The sequence below is a fragment of the Ambystoma mexicanum genome, chromosome 10, assembly GCF_040938575.1.
Source record: "Ambystoma mexicanum isolate Mex_15411 chromosome 10, UKY_AmexF1_1, whole genome shotgun sequence".
In the NCBI taxonomy this organism is placed as follows: domain Eukaryota; kingdom Metazoa; phylum Chordata; class Amphibia; order Caudata; family Ambystomatidae; genus Ambystoma; species Ambystoma mexicanum.
The window spans coordinates 963,194,934-963,215,109 of record NC_090932.1 but is presented as its reverse complement, the minus strand read 5'-3'; the positions used below and the strand labels follow the sequence as shown (position 1 = coordinate 963,215,109).

Here is a 20,176-nt window from a genome sequence, read left to right as displayed (position 1 = left end):
GCTCCAACACCTTAGTTGATCTCACTTGCGTTAAGTAAAATGGTGAAAGAAATGAAGTAAGTAAATATGCCCGACATTCATTTATACACATCTTTGGTTTAACTGTGCAGTAAAGTTGGTATCTGCATCAATCAGAACTAAGAAGAGTTCAAGTGCATCCATGGTCAGTTTCAGTAGGTGAGGAGTACTTTCATTTGGGGCCATTGTTTCCTCATAGGGTAACTTTATTTCATGAATATTGTATAGTATGCTGTCAGATCTTTCTCGGTTTAAAAAACAAATGGGTCCGCTGCCAGCTTTCCAAATCTCTGCATTCATTTACATGAACCCTCCAAAGCAAATACATGTTTATGCCCTTCTCTTTTCAATGTTTAATGAAAAATCGATAGATCATCATCTTGTGTGCTGACATGCAATTGTTTTGCACCTTGAACATAACTAACTCGATGATTTCTCTCTTGCCAGATTTATCCAAATGTACAGAGGGCCAAGTCACACCTACAAGGTGCAAAGGTTGACCGAGTTTACTAGCTACAGTTTTAGAATACAAGCTCTGAATGATGCCGGAGAGGGGCCTTTCTCTGACATCTGCACCTTCTGCACAACCAAATCCGTTCCAACAGCAATCAAAGGTAACTCCTAGGTCGACTTAAACGTTCTTGCATAAATCATTTATTACATTGGGTACCCATCAGGACTCAAGAATTCAGTCAAATGCCAGTTATTTGGTTTAGAAGTTACTTTGCCATTGTTTTTTTTAACTGTTTGTTTTCTGTTTCAGCCAGTTTCTTTGTCTGCGCTTAACTTTTCACCGCACACTTTTTGCAATATATCTGTGTTCTTGTTTACCTTTATATACTAGCAATTAATACTCAATAGTGTTTTCCATTCAAAAGTAATTGATGTAAGCATCACGTAGAATATGTGATCAATAAGACGAGACACTTTCTTAGGTGCCAGACTTAATTGTTGTGATTCATAGAACGTGATCATTAATAGTGGTCAATTGACAATTGTTATCGCTAGCTCTTCTCTTGCGTTCACTGTATTGGTTGATGTTATTATTGATCTGTGAGCACATTTTAGATGTTTTTATGATGAAATAAAAATTGTTATGATTTTGTGTAACTATCTCTTTTCCTTATGATACTTTTTCACCCAATTTTACCAGTGTTTCTTTATTTTGCCTTTATTTTTTTAGAGGTGGGTGGTGACCCTCCCCTTCTCCTTTTATTTGCTTTTCTATGCCACTTTATTTAATGCTTCAGATGCCACTTTGTGAATAAACCTAGCAGGAAAAGCATATTGATAGACCCAATTTTCAAGAAGGATTATAGGGCCAATCTTGCCTGCTATCCTCTTTCTTTAATCTAGTACCAATGTTTTGGCTAACTAACCTTTATTGGACGTCTGGGTTGAGGAATCTGCCATGGAATGTCACAAGTGACATTTGGTTTCACCAAGGCTCTAGGTACAAATGTACAGGCACTGAACCTCCAACTCATTGTTTGTAACTTCACAGCAGTTGATGCTCCGTTCTGCTTGCCTCAATGTATTTGTTCAACTGCATTTGACTAAGTAAATATGAATTTCCTCTTGTCATTACTTTATAGAAAAGGGATCCCAGGGGTGCCTGTTTAATATTCCAGTTGAATTCCACTAGGGCACTTAAATAACTGTTAGATATGTGGTGCGAAGGCACCTGGCCCCTTTTTCCAACTTCTGGGAGCTTGAGGCAAGGGTGCATTCTCACACTCCTATTGTTTGTTTTATATGTTAATTCCCTTGACCATAGATAAGCTTCAGAGTGTTACACCAGACATGCCGCAGATGGATACACCATTTCGGCTGGTACTATTATATGCGGATGACGCACATTTGGTGGCTAGAACAGCAAATGCCCTCCAAAATGTAAGTTTGATAAGCAGATTTCATGGAGGAGGGATGTCTCGAGGTAAACATTAATACATCTGATGTGCTTTGTGTCTTGGTCCTGGCCAATCCAAAAGTAAGTTTATTATCCATACTCCATATTACTCCATAAGAGTCAAAATTTTGGGAGTTAAATTTGCCATTAACTTCCATCTTGACAGTCTTGTCGGATGTTTCTTGGTATAATTGGTTGCCTTATGTTTCTAAGATTGATGTGACGGTCTCATCCTCATGCCGGTTGCTTGGGTGGTCTGGACAGGGTTTGGACCTCAAGCTCTAGCGCAAATGTTGAGCTGTGGAAATAGTCTTCTTTCCCCTTGCCTGGAGCCAGACTTACTCAATTGCTTTCCCTAGACCCTCATTTTGTGACCAAGCTTTCTCCCTGCACTGGACGAGATGTTGTGGGATCAAGCCTCTGGACACCCTCCCTCCACACTCCACACATTCCTCTGACTAAATATTTCCTTTCCTATTCCTAAATCATGGTTAAGAATTAATGACAAGGCGCGCACTCTGTTGCCAGTCAAGTTTTCCTGCATTGACTTCTCATTCAAACACTCGGTTTCATCACTCCATCAATCTTCAGGGAGGCTGTGTTTCTTTACCTTTTCAGGCGTGTCTTCATTTCCTTTTCAGGTGTAGTAGGTTAATTGACTATATTGTCTCTAAGGATTCTGGTACTTGTATGTTTCACACTTAATTTCTCTTGCAGGTGACTGGAAACAACTCCTTCCATAGCACAAATCTTACCCTCATTCCTAAATCATCATCCCCCTCCTCTATGGGCTCTCTTTTGCCTTCCTCCTCTTTTGCCTCTCATTCCTCTACCTCGGCCCTCTTCATCCTTACTCCTCATCCTGCCTGTTCTTCTCTCAAGCTCTGATTTACTCCTCCCCTCCTCAGGTCTTACTTCTGTGTCTGCTGCAGCCTTCCCTCCTTTGCTGTCATCACTGTCATATCTCTCCCTCCTTCTTCCACTATTAATTCTCCCTCCTGCAGTGGACACTGCTCATTTTTCCTTTCCGATTCACATCTTGTTACAATTTCTACTTGTTCTTTCCTCTGCTGCACTTGTTCTTTTTACATCCTTCATCCTTCCTCAGGCGTTACTTTCCTCTCAGCTCGTTATTATCCTCTTCCTGCCCTCCTCTACTCATAGGTTCTGTGCTACTCCACCCATCTATCTTTCTGCTCCTCCTTTCATCCCTCTGCATCCCCATCTTCCTACTGCCTCCTTCCTCCACTCTTCCCCTCTTTGTGCCTTATTGTTTCATGCTCCCTCCCTTCCTTTTGCCACCTTTCTCCACTCACCTCTCTTCACAATTAATTCTGCTACTCCGGCATGACACCTCATTCTAAACACCTTCAAAGCACTTTTCTACTTCCTATGGTTTTTTCCGTTTTTAATATATATTGTGATTACTAACATATTGGCGCCTACTTTCTTTCCATAATTTTCACCTTTATCTGTACCCTGACTTCACCTTATTCTGTGCACACGATCCGGCCCCCTTATTTAAGTCACTTTTAATTTCCCCTGACTATCCTTTGCCCTCTACCCCATGCCCCTTTCCCTCTCCTTTCCTTTGCATTTACTTACTGCTTTTCTTTTTTATTAACTTCTTTCTGGTTCTCAATTCCCTTGTTAAATCCATACAGTGATCATTTACCATATCCCTAACTTAATAATGAAACTTTTGCTGCGTGTAGTCAGAAAACATGTATATATATATTTACTTTATTGTGATACAATCCTAAATTAGGATTTTACACAAATACCAATCTCATAACATAGAACACACTTAAGAGAACGCATAAAGGAACATAATAAAAGCACAATAAAACAATGCAATAAAATGCAATAGAGCAGGAAAAAAAACATAAAACATTCGAGCAATTCCATAACCATTTACTAAGAAGTGAATTGTGGACACCACCCTATTGAGATATAAAGCTGCATGGATCTTTCGAACTAGGTTTTATGCAGGTCATGTCTATGGGGGTACTCTGCTATCTGACATTTCCGACGCATCGCTTTTGGTGCGGCCGTTTCAGTGTAGTGTCATGGGTGCAGGACCCTTTGAAGTGCATCCTGTTGGCCGTGGTCAGCAAAGCGTAGGGCCCTATGCACCGGGATATTGATGTTTTCTCAAATATGTTGGGCCTCATTACAAGTCTGGCGGTCCATAAGTATGCCGGAAGAAACGTACTGGCACCCTTTAAGGACCGCCAGACTGTGAGACTGCCTGTTAGCAATGGTGCCGGTGCTTCTGTGTCCCCATTCCTGTGGAGTCGTATGGGACTCCACAGGAATGGGAAATTACAGTTCCCGCCGCCTTGCATTCCGGGCTGGCCACTATTTTCGTGGTGCACAGAAATGCTTTACTGGACCGTGGAGGCTTCTCATGGACTCACAGATCTGCAATCCACAATGACAATGATTTTGTACGAGATGCGGCACAAAAATAGTGGTCGGTGGGAAATACTAATTTGAACTACAATAAACAAATCCAAAAGATGTTGAAAGCTAGTTGCCGTTGCACATAGTCTTGAAGAAGCTCATTAGCCTCCACTGCATGATAGCTGGAGACTAAGCAAAACACTTGTCGACTATCGTTCAAGAAATGTGATTTCGGTTGGAAAGACTATTGAAATCCCAACATTGTGTTTTACTGTATTTGCAATTACTGATGAGGCAGTGATAGTGATTTAGGACGATTCTTCACAAAGTAAAATGGCACCATTAGAATGCTTTGGACACTTGTGTAACCATCCCTCCTATTCAGGTGGGCTCTGTCTAGAGTGTTGATTTTTAGATTTCTGTGAATGGAAATAAACATAATATCACAACCCTAGTGGCTTCAAATTCATGGAGAGTGGTTTCTGAATACATGTAATTGTCATTCATAGGCGTGATTGGTCTAACTTTTGAGTTTAATTTTATGCCGAACAAGGGGGACAATCAGGATATTGAACAATGTATCCTTGGCTGTATTATACAAGGTGTGACGAATCAAGAGAATTCATCCCTTCTCCCCAAAGGGAAGGGGGAAGTACCCCATCCCCTGTTAGGCTAGAGAGGTGAACCTGCTCCACAATACCCTCCCTAGGGGAAGAGGCAAGTGGCACCTCCCCGGAGAGGCTCCCCTTAGGGGACAAGGACTCCTCCCTAAAGCTAAATATACTGTGGTCTACATGGGATGTTTGAAAATACCTGAAACTATGAAGTACCAAGACTGGGACGAAGAAACTCCCAATAGATGTCATTAGTTTATGGAAAAAGAAGATGTCCCTTTAAATCAGTGTATACAATTCACTCTGATGAGTACATGGAGTAACGTGAGGTCCGAGAGAGAGGATAGAGGGGAACACATGCGCAAGCCTAGAAAGGCCCCAAGCAGCGTAACACCTGGAGAACAAAGGAACCAGGAAGCCTGCGTGTTTAAAACTTGCTCGATATTGCTGAGCTACGACGAACCATAAGAACGAGAATCTGATCTGTAGCCCAGGAGAAGGTGGTGGCGAGACCACGAAGGAGAATCCATGGTGGACCGCAGGTCCACAAACCATTGCCAATCCCACCGGGAATAGAGGGTCCCAGGATATCTGGTTGTGCAGAGAATAACTGGTACACCGCAGAGAAGCGAGAGAATGCGATGCCAGACAGAAGGCAGTGTCGGCAGTCCATGAGCAGAGCAAAGCTCCCTGAAGAATAGGGCTCCTCCAGATGTTATCCTTCAAGAGTGAAGGTAATGAGGAGAGCGGAAAACGCGCCAGGACCCAAAGAAATAATCATACCACACAAGCAACTTGTCTCAGAAGAGGCTATGAAATCTTGAAGCAAATAAACTGTAAATATTGTGATTTAAGTGAAAGAAGCATTGAAAAGATGACAAATAAGAGAAATGACCAGTGGATAATAACACCCTTAGAGAAGGGGAAACTAACCCAATATTCTGTACAAGACAAATACAATACCAAAGAGAAAGAAAGGTACGAGCCAGAGTTTAGAGGAACTGGGCATTTGAGCCACAAACAAGGTCAAGTAGACCAGAACCAATCGAACTGTAATCATCGAGAAGGGAAAGGCCACCAAAGCAATAATACCTTCCCATGATGCATTAAAATTAATAGCCCAGAACATAGAGTTTAGAAGAGATCCCCAAAAGGGAGTATTAAAGACCAGAGAACACTCAATAGCCTAATTGGAGAACTAAAGAGATTGATACAAGAAGTCACGAGAGACTATTTTTGGGTTGCATATTGAAGAGAAATATAAATACTGGTACTAGATGTACCCTCAGGAGAAGGGAGTCATTCTCCTGACCTAAGTTAGTTTTCATAGTGGTCGGGTCAGCTAGGGTAGTTTCGGACATCAGACTTATATCTTTGGACATTCACGACTGACACACGAGCAAGGGAGTTAGTAACATAGGTGGGGAGCAGCCAGAGTGCTAGGGAGAGTCGGGCCTTACAGAGTTAATTTAATAAAATATCGTACACCATGTCCTCAGAGAGTCTGTGTCCTTCCTCTGACTCGCCACATAGCATACAGGTTGTTTTTGTATGCCAAGTGGATGCTTCCACAAGGACAGAATATATTGCTTTCCCACAATAAGCCATCAGCAGATGATGCAATTGCTCCTGTGTCTTCTATTGACGACTCTAATTGCATCAAATTGCACAGAGGACAGAGATTGCTCAACCATGATGCATGTTGTGAAAAACATGCCATACATCAGGAGCACATGACACATATACAGCAACACAAAAGAACACATCCATTCATAAACTTCTTTGCTTGCAACCGTTTATTTTAAAAAGATTCTACTTTAAAAGTAGGTAGCTCCATGCTAGATTTATTTGTTGCCTTTACATCTACAGTCCTGCATTTTATTGCAGAATCAAAAAACGTTTACAAATAAGTGACTCTGCCTTGCAGTGAATTATTTTTCTGTAGATTTATATTACAAATAATGTTCTGGTGCAATAAACAACATATTTTGCATGGAGGCTATATCATCAAAGGAAGGACATGTACCATACAATATGCTGACAAAGGGCGGGCACAAGAAGCTAAAACATGTTTTTATATTGTTATTCTATAGCGTATAGCTAGTGTAGCAGAGCTGCACAGAAGGCTTTTCCTAAGATATATACATTTAAACATTATTGCTTGGTGTTTCAGAAGGAACCATTGGGTCAACCCATGGCAGAAAATAATTCAGCTGAATTTAAAAAAGAATAGATACATATTCTTTTACCAAATGAGGCTTTCTATATAGTTTTCTCACCATTTTACTAGGATACATTATGTTGTAAAATCTAGACCTTAAATAATTGTCTTGCAACTTACATTTGTTTATACTGTTATGGAAGAGTGCCCTTACCCAGTATTGCTCACCTGCTGCTGATTCCAGCTCCTTGTAATGAGTCACCCTCTAAAATCAATACATATGCTTTCTGGGGTTTGGAAGACAGACTTAAGTCTACTATCTGGAACTTCTACGCTCATGTTAAATTAAACGGGGTCCTTGAAAAGCTCCATAAAAGAAGGCGCACTGTGATCGAAAAACGATGAACAAGCGAGAGAAAGCAGACTGTATGAGGCGGAGATGTGGCAGGTCATGCCGAGGAGTGGCAGAGAACCAGAGAAGCTTGCTAAAGGCGGTATCGGCCTGTGCTGGGAGAAGTGTGACCAATGTCTTGCAGTGCTGACATCTGCGAGAGAGAGAGGCTACAAGTCGTAAGCTGCTATGACAGTGCAAGAGATTGTGCCAGGCACAAGCCACTGGACGGATGCCGAGCTAGTGTAAGAGACTAGGTGACATACAAGCCAATGGAGCGGTGATGATACGCTGCAAGTCCACAGCCATTAGGAGAGTGGGCACTATTGCAAAACTGTGCGAAGGGGCTACCGCCTACTCATGGGAGTGTGAGAGGGTGACTAGGCTGCCCCATCAGTGGAGGATCCAAAACACTGAAGTTTCACCTTTAGCAGCAAGTAAAGTATAACAATGCTGTGTTCTAAGAAGTGAGGTGAAAACCCAACACGTTCCAGCTGCAAGAAAAAAACCAACGGACAACAACTCTGAATTATGGGAACTCAAGTGAAATCACTAAATGTTTCAAACACAAGGAAGAAACAAAATAAAGTACAGCAACTCCGAATCATGGCAACTGAGGTGAAATCACTAAATGTTTGAAACACAAGGATGAAACAAAGTAAAGTAAAACAACTGAATCCTGGGAACTGACGTGAAATCTCTAAATGTTTCAGACACAAGGAAGAAACAAAGTAAAGTAAAAGGACTCTGAATCCTGGGAACTGAGCTGAAAAGTTTAAATGATTCAAACACAAGGAAGAAACACAGTAAAGTAAAATGACTCTGAATCTTGGAAACTGAGGTGAAATCGCTAAATGTTTCAAACACAAGGAAGAAACAAAGTAAAGTAAAACAACTCTGAATCCTGGGAACTGAGGTGAAATCGCTAAATGTTTCAAACACAAGGAAGAAACAAAGTTAAGTAAAATGACTCTGAATCCTGGGAACTGAGGTGAAAACTTTAAATGATTCAAATACAAGCAAGAGTCAAAGTAAAATACGACGACTCTGAATCCTGGGAACTGAGGTGAAATCTCTAAATGGAAGAAACAAACTGAAACAGCTCTGCATTTTGGGTGTTGAAGTGAAATGCACGAAATAAGTAGGAGAATCTTGAATCATGGGGATTGGGTTGAATTTCCATAAGCGATTCCTGTAAATGCACGTAAACTATGAAAGACTCAGCTGTTTTTCTAAGAAACGTGCAGGGGGCAGATCTCTGTCCTCGGCCGGAGCCTCCCTTTGGAACGGCCTCCCTGCCACCCTGAAACTTGAAGAAAACGATCTACGGTTCCGGAAGCTCCTTAAGACCTTCCTCTTCTCATCTGCCTTTAGCACTCTCCTCCCCTGTTGATCTGCCTTCTCTTCTCGTCACTGCCTCACCTGCCAACGGGGCCTGTGGGCTCAGTTACCTGCCCACCCCGACATCCTCCGGCACTGCCTCCTGGCCATCCCTGCACTGGGGCCTGTTATCTGTACCCTTACAGGACCCCCCACTCATCTTCTGCACTTATCAGATGTCTACCCTTTCTGACTTGCCCCGCACTTACCCTTCACTGGCTGCACTACCACTGCTCTTATCACCTTATTTATTCACTTATTTATCCACTAACTTATTATTTGTCTTGTTTCTCCTCTGCCTTGCACTTCCCCCCCCCCTTTCCCTTGCACTTCCCCCCTTTCCCTTTCCCATGCACTTGCACGTTCTCAATGTCACTGGGCCTAGTAAGATCGTTTGTTTTTCTTCTCTTCCCCGCTCCCCCTCCCTTTGCCTGGTCGCACTCTGAAACACCTGTGTATGGGTGCGATATAAATAAAATATCATATCATATCATAGGTTATATTCTGGAAGCCTGAGAAAGGTAAAGGCATTTGAGTATTGAAAGATGGAAAGAAACTGAAATATATGGAAGACAAGGGAAAACGGAATCCATTTGGGCAATTATGGGATACCATTGTCCCCTATAAACATCTGAGATACTCAACCAAACCTGACGAACTTAAAGCACGACCTCCACGGTAACATGATGAAAACCACTCTGCTGAACTCTGGCACATGAAGAAAATAAAGCAGGTTGGACAAAAAGCTAAAGTAACCCTGATGGCCCACCAGTACAAACTAAGCAGAGAAGAGGCATTTAAGGACTGAGAACATGTTTCTGGAACAGCATAAACAAGAGAAAAGCAGTTCAAGAAGATGGATTATGAGACTCGCAATATAAAAAAAAACATTCACAAGATCAAAGATCCCTGACCTGTACTGGGACAAACCACTTCAAATAAAAGCAAATTAATTAAAACTCTCTTCCAGTTTTGTCACAAATGCACTCTGCCATGACCTCACAATAAATTCACAACTCTTCCTGTACAATGGGTGTAGCTGGTGCACATTGTATTGTGCTTATTGAATTGATTATAGTGTGTAATTTCAATAGGAAATTCACACATAGGAAGCAAAACAGGAGACGGGGTAATCCCTGCTTAGGGTGCCTTGCAATATGTTCAAGATATAAGTTTGAGTGACCATTCAGTGAGGGGCTAGGGATGTGGGGCTTAAGCCAGCGACTTATAACATACACTACGGGTCTGGAGCCATGACCAATGGTAATAAACATATTTACATTTTTACAGTTGGAACACATGCTTTGACCTGTTGTCATTTCTCGTGAAACTATCTCATCTACTTATTTATATGGGTTTATCATAATTATTGGGATGAGACGAAGCCCAATTCACATATTTTTTTTCCCCTTGTGTAATGGCATGCAAGCTGACAAATTATGGGCCTGCAGGGTTGCCCAGAACAATGCCAGTGTTTGCGATCGTTTAAAATCCTCCTATACATCATTCTTCTGCTTTACTCCCATTTAGTCACCCTAAATGGAACGATTATGCGCACACTGGGGTTTTTGTACCCTGAGTCCGGGGCTAAATTTCACCTATGATGCCAAGCGACGCAAACCGGGATTGACCTAGCAGTTTGTTAGGACAATCGTTCTGAGGTCCAACTAAGAGCTTAGTAAAACCGTTCAACTCGGGACAGTACAAGACTCCACTTTTAGTATAAGCCTGTACCAACTAAGTATATGGTAGCATAGACAGAGCAGCCAGACTTATTTTAGGAGGTACAGAGGGCTGTAAAATCAGTACAAAATAATTGTAGTACACATATGGTCCAAATAAATACTGAAATACTATGTATTGTAAAAATAAATGGTTTATTTAAATACAAGTAGGCCCAGATAAATCTTGACGGAAATAAGTACTCTCTCAGATCGTATAAACACATTATAAAAACACAACACTATGCTTTAAAGTACACAGACCAAAGCATAGACTTATTTAGAAAACGAACAGTATTTCTAGGTAAGTCAGACCTTATTGAACACATTTAGCATAGGGCACACCTATTCATGGGGAGTAAAACCATGAGTTACTTTCAGATTACTTTCTGTAATACAAGGGTTGTACACCCTGTCAATTATGCAGTGATACTCAGCAAAGAAATCACATAATTAACCAACTCTGTTACCAGGATACTTTTCTGAACAGTGGAACACTCATTCAAGGAACAGTATATACCTATAACTACATTTATGATAATACACAGTTATACTAGGTGAGTAAGACCTTTCTGTGTAATATACAATTACAGTTGCTTTTCAACTCAGTGGAAAACAGTCTAAGATGTGCAAGAACTCTTTTCACTAATTTAGGATGCACCAGGCAGACCAAGGTCAGCAACTCCTACAGAACACTTTTCAGGAATGGCACACAGCTATTCTAGGCAGGTAACACCTAATGCTGTAATATACTATTATTTATTTGTTCATCTGTATGGTGCACTTAACCCAAAGTTGCTTTTCAGATCAGTGGAATACAGACTGACTGAGGTAAGAAATAACCCCTTAACTTATTTTAGGATAGCACACATCTAGGTCAAGGTACATACAAGCTATATAGGTTTTAAAAGAGCTATACCTAAGACTGTTTTAGCATCTGTATAAAACAGACCAGAAAAAGCTAAACCCAATTTTACACTTTATGAATGACTCAATGTTATTCTAGGTCGGTAAAACCGAAACCAGACTTGGTATAAAAAGGCTATACAACAAGTTAGGGGAAGCAAGACCAAGTTAGGGAAATTGTACACCTATTCTCTGAAATAAATAGTGAAGCCAACAGAATTACTTTTGGGAAAGAGGAATAACCAATTCACAGGTGAGTAAAATAACCTTACATATACTTTTCCGAATGGCAGAACACAGAATCAAGGTGGCGATATTTTTGTATGGCGATATTTTTGCGGTGAAATTATCACATGGAACCGTAAGAACTTTAACTGCCCACTACTGCCCACTCTCAAAGGTGCAGTTCCCAACTAATTCTTTCACAAATAAGTACTTTTAAACACTTGTTATACTTTTCAAGACACAATCCTTTACTTATCCAGTCCTTCCCTAATCTATTGCATGAGTTCACTCAGAGGCAGAAGAGGGACCCTAGTGGTCTAGGTGCCAGCTGTAGGCAGGGTGAGATGGGGTTCTGTTGCAGGCAAAAGTTGGAGTTCCTGTGGAACACTGTTCAAACAAGTAAGTAGTTTACTTTAAAGTTAGTTTGTGTCCAGGGACTTCAAAGATGACACCCTAGGAGGATTCCAGCCGTGGGCTTGGGTTAACTGGACGAGAGGACTCCCAAGCACAGAAAACACCCCAAAAGCTTTACAGAAATCACACAGGCTTAAGGTAAATAAATACCCCAGCCAACACAGTACCTTCAGCGCAGAAGAAGAGTTGCAGCAGAAAAACATCAGGATCTGCAGCCAACAACCCAGTCGATAGATTCCTTTGTCATGAAGACATAAAACGGGACTAATTTACAGCAGGGATCAATGGAGAAGGCTCCAGGCAAGAGTCCCTTTGTAGCTGGATATGGCTCTGTGGTTTTGGCGCCCTTTTCAGTTTCAGGAGCCAGAAGAATGCTGAATATCTCTGGTCTGATTCCCGTCATTTGCAAGGTCCAGCACTCTGATGAGGGGACTTTTAGGACTCAAATTGTGTCTCTGGCATTCCAGCAGGATGCCACCTAAATTGCAGCTCGATTTGGAATTCCGAAGACTGTGCAGTACACAATGGCTCGAGATCCCAGGCTATTGGGATATTGCAGCCCCAAGGTCGCAGCATGATGTGGTATGGCTCAAAATGCAAGTCGTCTTGAGTCTAGTGGATTTCACCAGGTTCTGGGTTGGGGTTACCTGTTTCGTGACCCCCAGGTTGATTGGAATGAAGGGTTACAGCCGGCTCTGGTTACACAGCAGGCTCTCTGATTGCTGGAAATTGCTACAGCCTTTGTTTCTTCATCTTCCTCTTAGTTTTCAGCTCCAGTGGTCGACTTGTCAGCAGCTTCCAGGTTCGAAGTATGTATCAGGAACTATAGCACAACCTCTGCATTCTCTCCACACATTTTACAGCAATGGGTGGTCTGGCTGTCCAACCAGGAGAGTCAGCCCCCCACTGGGAGTTGTTTCTTTTCAGGCAAGGTGGAAGACAAAGGGCTGTAGAGTTTTGGACTCCTCCCTCGCTTCATGTCTTTCCACACACTCTGGAGCCTGGGCGGGGAATCCACAGGATTCCCGCTGAAGACCAAACAGCCACTGAGGTCGTTCCCACCTAGAATGGCAGGGAAAGACTTGAGAAACAGCAAGCACAGAAGTAATGGCAAAAAAAGGAGGACACCATTTTGGAAAAAATGGTGTCCCTTCTTTGCATTACTGAGGCTGAATTAATAGCCTGCGAGTATTTAAGACTAAACGTCATAAAGGTACAATCACTGCCAGCAGCCACTCGTGTAAAACTTGAAATTGTAAAACAAATGAACCAGGTAAGTAAGAAAGGGGATACATTGTTTCCCCCAGCACTCCACATAAGGTGGGGTGTGCTGGCTCACTTAATACAATGTAAAGGCGCATAAAAATCCCTTTTTACTACTTGTGAACTGTAGTTCACCCAAGTACATAAAAGAGAAATTAACAGGGGAGCGCATAGAGGCAATCCAGCCGAAGCCCATAAAAGTTGTAGTAAACTATAACTTCAACCATACACTATGGAGAGACATAAAAAGGTTGCAAACAAACAGAGAAAAAGACTAGGTGATAGGGGAAAAATTTCCCCTTCTCCTAGGGACAAGGTAAAAAAGCAAAAAGTTCTGGGATTGACACAGGTCAGGAAGATTTATCATTGATATGAAAATCTAACCTAACACAGTTCATAGCCGTACATGCTGGTTTTGTAATTACTCAGAAGGGCAAAATCAATGCCAGTGGTTATGATTAATTTATAGCTTTCCGTTCCTCGCTTTTGATGTATGCTCCGAGGCTGCAGACAAGCCACATGTGGGGGGATAGTGTTTTAAAATCAAGTGTGCAAGTTGGAGGGAAAGCGGTGGGTTAAAGTGTGGTGTTGGTACATGCAATTCCTCCGGTTAACAGGACATTTCTGGCTGGGAAGTGGCTGGCAAAGAGTAATTCTAATCGGAAGATTGATGCACTCCTTTAATAGAGGGCACTGTGGAGTTCATTTTTATTTAGAGTTTTACCAGGGATTAGGTCCTATAAGTGAAATTCTCAGTAATAAACTTGATGTGTGTTTCTTCATTGTCCATTTAAGTTTATTTTTAAATGAGCTTGACACTTCATAAAGTCATAAAGTATATTTTGAAGAGTGAGATTAAATCGAATTGCGATAATGAAATCACATACAACCTGCATTGTAGTGTTTTTTCACTTTGTGTTAAAACAGTCTTTTTTTCGTTGACACTAAGGGCCTGATTCATAGAAGCGTTTTATAATAGCTTAATCCCATAGGAAAATGTTCTCTGAATCAGGCCCTAAGTGTTGAAATCGAACCAAGAAGCAAGGTGTAATTGATGCTTAAAGGCTTAAAGAGGCCGGGAGGATAGCTCTGATGCAACTCGCTTGTCTTGGAAACAAAGCAACACTGAGCAGCCAGGGTTCGATGCCTGGTCCCGCCCTTAGATACCATAATCCGGCTTGTAGTGCGATATAAATGAGAAAGATCATTTGTTTAATGTATTTTTAGTTGCTACATGCTTTTTTGGATGTAGTTCGTGTTGCGGATTTGCTGTATAACGTGTACATTGTGAAGAGCTACGCATTTCCCGTTTGGTAGATGGCTGTTTTGACAGCTAAGCAGCCCGGCTTGTTGAATACAAAATGATTGCAGCTTTGCTTTTGCGCATATGTGTTGCGTGTGCCACTATTCCTCCAACCTGAGAAGCAGTGGCCATTGTTACAGCATCTAATGGTCTCACCACTTCAAATGCAAAAGGTTCCATTGTAGTGAATATGAATTCTGCCCACACACAGGAACACACTAGGCCTTGTTCATTGTGCCCCTCAAATTGCATAAAATGGAGAGAAATATAGTTACGTTCTCTTTGTTTGATTGCCATGTGGTCTGATCCAGTCATGTCCTGGCTGCAGAGCTCTCACTATGTTTTTTTTTTAATATGAAGGGGAAAAACTTCAGATTCAATTTTGTGTGTGATTTTTTTTTCCCCCGCAGGGTTTTTCATTGATTTATATCTATCTTTAATTCTGGAATAGTCAAATCAGCACCCGCTACATAACCTTTTTGGGTGAATTGTGAAATTCAGTTTTTCTCTCCATAATAGATTTGTGATCGAATGAAATTGCTTTATTTTAGTCACAAAAACCATGGCCCAAAACAGATCACAAAATAACACAGCAACATCGTATGACTACAAAATTGATTTCACTCCTCGCATAAGTCGGATTTGTCACCTGGAATTGATCAATTCATTGCCCCTCACATCACAGTTACTTGTTTTGAGTTCAGCAATGTTTTTGTTCCTGAACGAGAGAGCATAGCAAGTAAATATTGATTTCGATTTTTACATGCATTTTGCAGGAAAAGGCATATAAAAGGTCAAGCAACACTCAAATTAAAGCTTTGAATATTGCAAGCAACGTTGTGATTAAAGTCGATCAAAAATTTTAGTGTCCTATTTTTTCTCAAGAAAGGTAGACCATTTACACTGGTCACCTTGTCGCTTGTTAAAAAACTGCATGTCCTGTCCTAAAGAAATGGGTTGAATCGAAAAATAGAACATTTAAGAAGGGACATCTTTTTAACAGGTCTACATTTTGCTGTAGATAATGTTAACAGAGATTTAAAGTGCGTCAGTCTTTGTCCCCATCGTCCTCATTTTATCAGGGCCATCCTAGGAGCGCTGTAGCTCTCCTCCAGAGCTCTTGATGGTGCATATAAAAGGTGGCCCGGTGCCAGTCATCGCCTTGGTGCAAGCTCTATTATCGCGGTGGCCACTTTTCTGTCGAAGTTGGGGAGAGATCTTCTTTTAAAAGTATGCTTGGGTTCTCCTCCTTGTTACATTTTGATTTTACTTTTGCAGTGGAGTGTACTGTTATTTGTGTGCTTTTTCTAAAGCTTCCCTGCACCATAGGACACAAAGGAAATCGACATGACTTTGCCAGTGCTTGTTCTTCAGCTTGTTTGACTGCTCTTGATATTCTATTTTATCTTGGTAATTTGGTGAGATAGCTGCAGCAACAAGTGTGTGTGTGTGTGTGTGTATTGGCATGAAGTAGCATATTCACTTCATTTGGAAACCCACGATAATGTGCATGTAGGATGAGTGTGATTGCAATGCACTTCAGGCTAATATTGTTGACAAAATGGGCTGCTGTAGCAATGCTTTTATCCATCCTACTTACCGTACCTTTTCAAAAGGTTTTCGGCGATCTCGCACTTAGCCTATCCAAAGTATTCACTCTACATTTTTTCTGTCAAACATTTTTCAAAGCATCAGCGCGACTTGCATTAAGAGCAGTACTCGACATCATGCCATTGCAGGTTGAAAACATGGTCGCAATACTGTTAGCCAGCAAAAAAGTACAGCTATTTGTTAGGCAAAGTGAAACAAGAAGGTAAACATTACGGGATCGACAGATTACTGCGCAGCATATTTGGTCGAAGGAGAACTTATCCTAGTTGTTTTGATGAATTTTGCCCCATATATATGTGGGGGGTGGGTTTAGGGAAATCATTATTGCAGGGTGGTTACGCCGGAGGCTGCGGTGGGCTTTCCCCGCATATACATCCAAAATTGACCTGTTACATTTTTTTTGGATGAATTCTTCGACCAAATGTATTGGATAAAATAACCTCACTCCAACATTACTATAAGATCTTGTGGAGATAATGTTAATTCTTTTGCTGCAGGTTCTTTCCTGGTGCGTTTTGGAATTTTTAGCGATGTAAGATAAATATGGTGGATAATGAAATAGCCAGGATTTGGTGCAGAACTGGTCTCACACTTGCACTCCTCTTTCCTCCAGCTCCTCGAGTTACACAGTTAGAAGGGGCCACGTGTGAAATCACATGGGAGACTGTGGCCCCCATGAAGGGAGACCCCGTTGGCTATATTCTTCAGGTCCTCGTTGGGCGAGAGTCCGAATACAAACAGGTAAGCAGGAGCAGCATTGATCGTGCTGGTGTACGGACGAGTTTCCATGTTTGCTTGGAACTGTATATTTCCTTTATCTGCATACTGTTTGTTACTCATCAGACATTGTGCACATTTACGTCCACCAGAATGTACCGGCTGATGTTATTCAGATGAATTAGCATGTTTCAAATTGCCCTTCTACGTGGACGTAAGTCAGAGCATGAATCAAGATTGCACATTTAATCTAATTTGAAGGCCTAATGTGGGTCCAAGATTGATTCCTGAGCATGAAATGATGGGTGCCCCCTTGTTGACACTGCTATGGGAGTCTGTGCTTTGGTAAGGTTATGTCCAGACAATGTTAACCCACTTAGCTGCATATAGAATTATAATGTAGGTTCACCACTGTGATTTCATTGTTTAAAGATGAGAAATGGGCGAACATTGAAGATGATGCAAGCTGCTGTCAACTGCACGTGCTCAACAAATTCCATCATTCAAGAATGATCAGCCATGCCTCCAAGAATACATGGTTCAGAGTTTCTGCTACCACTTACATGTGCAGGCTCCTCTGGCCAGGAGTGACTGATCTGCGGCAGAGCCTGGTCCTGTAAGCAAAACCAGGGCAGATGTATTTCTGCTGCTCCAATTCTCATGCCCTGTTAGGAACTGTGTGCATCAGTGAACCAGATTCCTAATTGTAGGATCTGCCTGGCTAAAGAGGGCAAAATATGAACCCTCTGCCATCTACCCAGAAGGCCTATGCCCTTCAGTGCTAGCTTGTCAGACGTGTGGGAGAGGTGGCAGGGTGGATATCTGGAGAGACTGAAATGCATATATAACATTCCTGATTTACAGCGCAAACATGGTTTAATTCATTACATCTCACAGAACCCTCACCTCTAAGCATAATTCCATTCCATTTCATCAAAACATAGGAGGTATGCTGTACTGGCGGCTGGTAACCGCCCTTCAGATAATGAGTGAAGTAATGGACTTTACAAAGGGCTTTTTCCAGTAAGGTTAATACCCAGAGTGCGAAAGGGACAATATTTTGAGGGGATAAGATTGTGCATGGGCACACACATGTTGCTTTCTCCCTAAAGAAAAATAATAAAATATAAATATTGTTAATGCAATACAAAAGAGTCTCCATGCAGCACCCCTCTTATTTTCCACGGCAGCTTTGCGCAACGGAGAGAAGCTGTAGTCGGAAACAGAAGGGTTGTGTGAGGTGGCACCATTAGTGAAAAGTGGTGTTAGGTTTTACCGGAATTTTGCTGCAAGTGGAGCGAGGATCATGTGTTGGGCAGCACAAGCATTTTTTGGGGAAAGAGCCAGGTTCAGATTGCAGAATGGGGAAGATCGTGATTTTTAGAATTATTAGAGTATCATCCAAGTTGATGAAATACAGAAGGGCAAATTTGGAGATCACTTTGTCCAAAGGTTGGCACAGACACAAAGCTAGACTAGGCTCAGTGAAGAGCCCGAAACCCCTCAGTTTAAGGGGGGAACTCTGACAAGTGAAGGGTGAAATAACGATGATCATTGAAAATAAATAGACATCAACTTCAGAGGTAAGTACAATGAAGTCCCAATTCCTCCAGATTGCTTTTGCAGATGACCCTTAGATATTCAGAAATTTCATCAGACACCCTCTGTCTGCCAGCTGTTTGGTGGATCATCTTTCAAGTCACCATAGATTATTTTCCCCGAAATCTGCCTGGGATGGGTCAAACAGGCAGTTAAACTCCATGAAGGTTGTAAACTGGTGAGTACTTACTGTGACTATTCACAATGTGTCACCACTTCTCCCCAGGGGAAGCCCTTTTCTGTGAGGCTCGGAAAGTGAGGTTGCTACCCAATAGTCCCTCAAACGGGGACAAGGACGATCATCCAGGGTGCAGCCTGATGATTGTTGCTACTCCATAACATTCCTTAGCCCTCCCTAATACCCAGAGTCACTACATTGAAAGCAAGCCTATGTATTGTTGTGACATAGGGCCTCAAACCAAAAGTACTAGGGTCCAGAAGAGCACAAGAGGCATACAGTTCATTGACTCTGATAACAATGGTACGAGTTGGCGCCAAGGAGTCATGAGGATTAAGTCAATAACCAAGAAGAAATACTTATGCATTTACATGGGCAGAACTGCTTACACATTATTAAAGTTAACAAAGGACTGTTAGATGAGGGAATCCCGGCCGCAGAGCTGAACGCAGCCGTGATGTGAAGCACAGTGGTGGCAGCTACAGCAGTATCCAGTCCTGGTGGGGAAAGAGTGGCGTCCGATGTCTCCCGAGTGCGAGATTCAAATGCTGACCAAAAGCTGTGGAGAAGCAGAGAGGGCAAAAGAGGATGCCAAGGAAGTTCTCTGCCCGCCGAGTGGAGGTAGACCGAAGGCAGGAAGATGCCACAAAGCCACAGGAAAGCAGCCCATGGAGCCAGAGAAGTGTGCCCCGGTCCCAGGAAGTCCTGGCAACGTACCAAAGCCCCTTAAGCAGTAAGGGGAGGTACATGAGAACCAAAGAGGATCCATGTGTTGACACAGAGGCTAAGGTGGCTTTTTCACCGGACCAATATTAGCAAGCGAATTAATGGGCATAAAGAAAGAAGGGACTAGGACCCCCAAAAGGGATAAGGCAACCATCAGAGGAAAGCTTCCTCAGTGCAATGGTAACGAGGAAACCACTTACCACCAGAGAAGGGACTTGGACCACAACAGTGAGAAGGCAAGCATCAGAGCCAAGTATCAGAGGACATTTTCCTCTACGCAGTGGTAATGAGGAAACCACTGACCACCAGAGAAGGGTCTGGGACCCAACAATGATAATGAAGGTATCAGAGGAATTCTTCGTCTGTGCAGTAGCAGTAAGGAAACCACTGGTCACCAGACAATAGTCTGGAACCCCAACAGTGAGAAAGAACTGTACCAAACAATACAAGGAGAAGGGAGACCTTCCCATGACCATATTGTGAACAGAACCAAGTAACACCAGGCAAAGAGAGACATTCTCCTGGCACAGGTCCAGGACTTGTGTTGAAGACACCAGGGTAAGGGAGTCCTTCCCCCGGGCCTTGAGGTGAACTGTACTAAGTAAGAAAGGAGATATTCTCTTGGCACTTGCCC

General features: G+C 42.2%; 1 protein-coding gene across 3 annotated transcripts in view; it reads left to right on the top strand.

The window, feature by feature from the left end:
- Positions 1–20,176, top strand: part of FNDC3B (fibronectin type III domain containing 3B) — a 796,261-nt gene that overhangs the window by 758,920 nt on the left and 17,165 nt on the right. For all 3 annotated transcript variants that reach the window (XM_069618738.1, XM_069618739.1, XM_069618740.1), the window contains 2 exons: positions 466–632; positions 16,936–17,063. In XM_069618738.1, the coding sequence (XP_069474839.1) occupies positions 466–632; positions 16,936–17,063 (295 nt within the window). The remainder of the gene's footprint in view (positions 1–465; positions 633–16,935; positions 17,064–20,176) is intronic.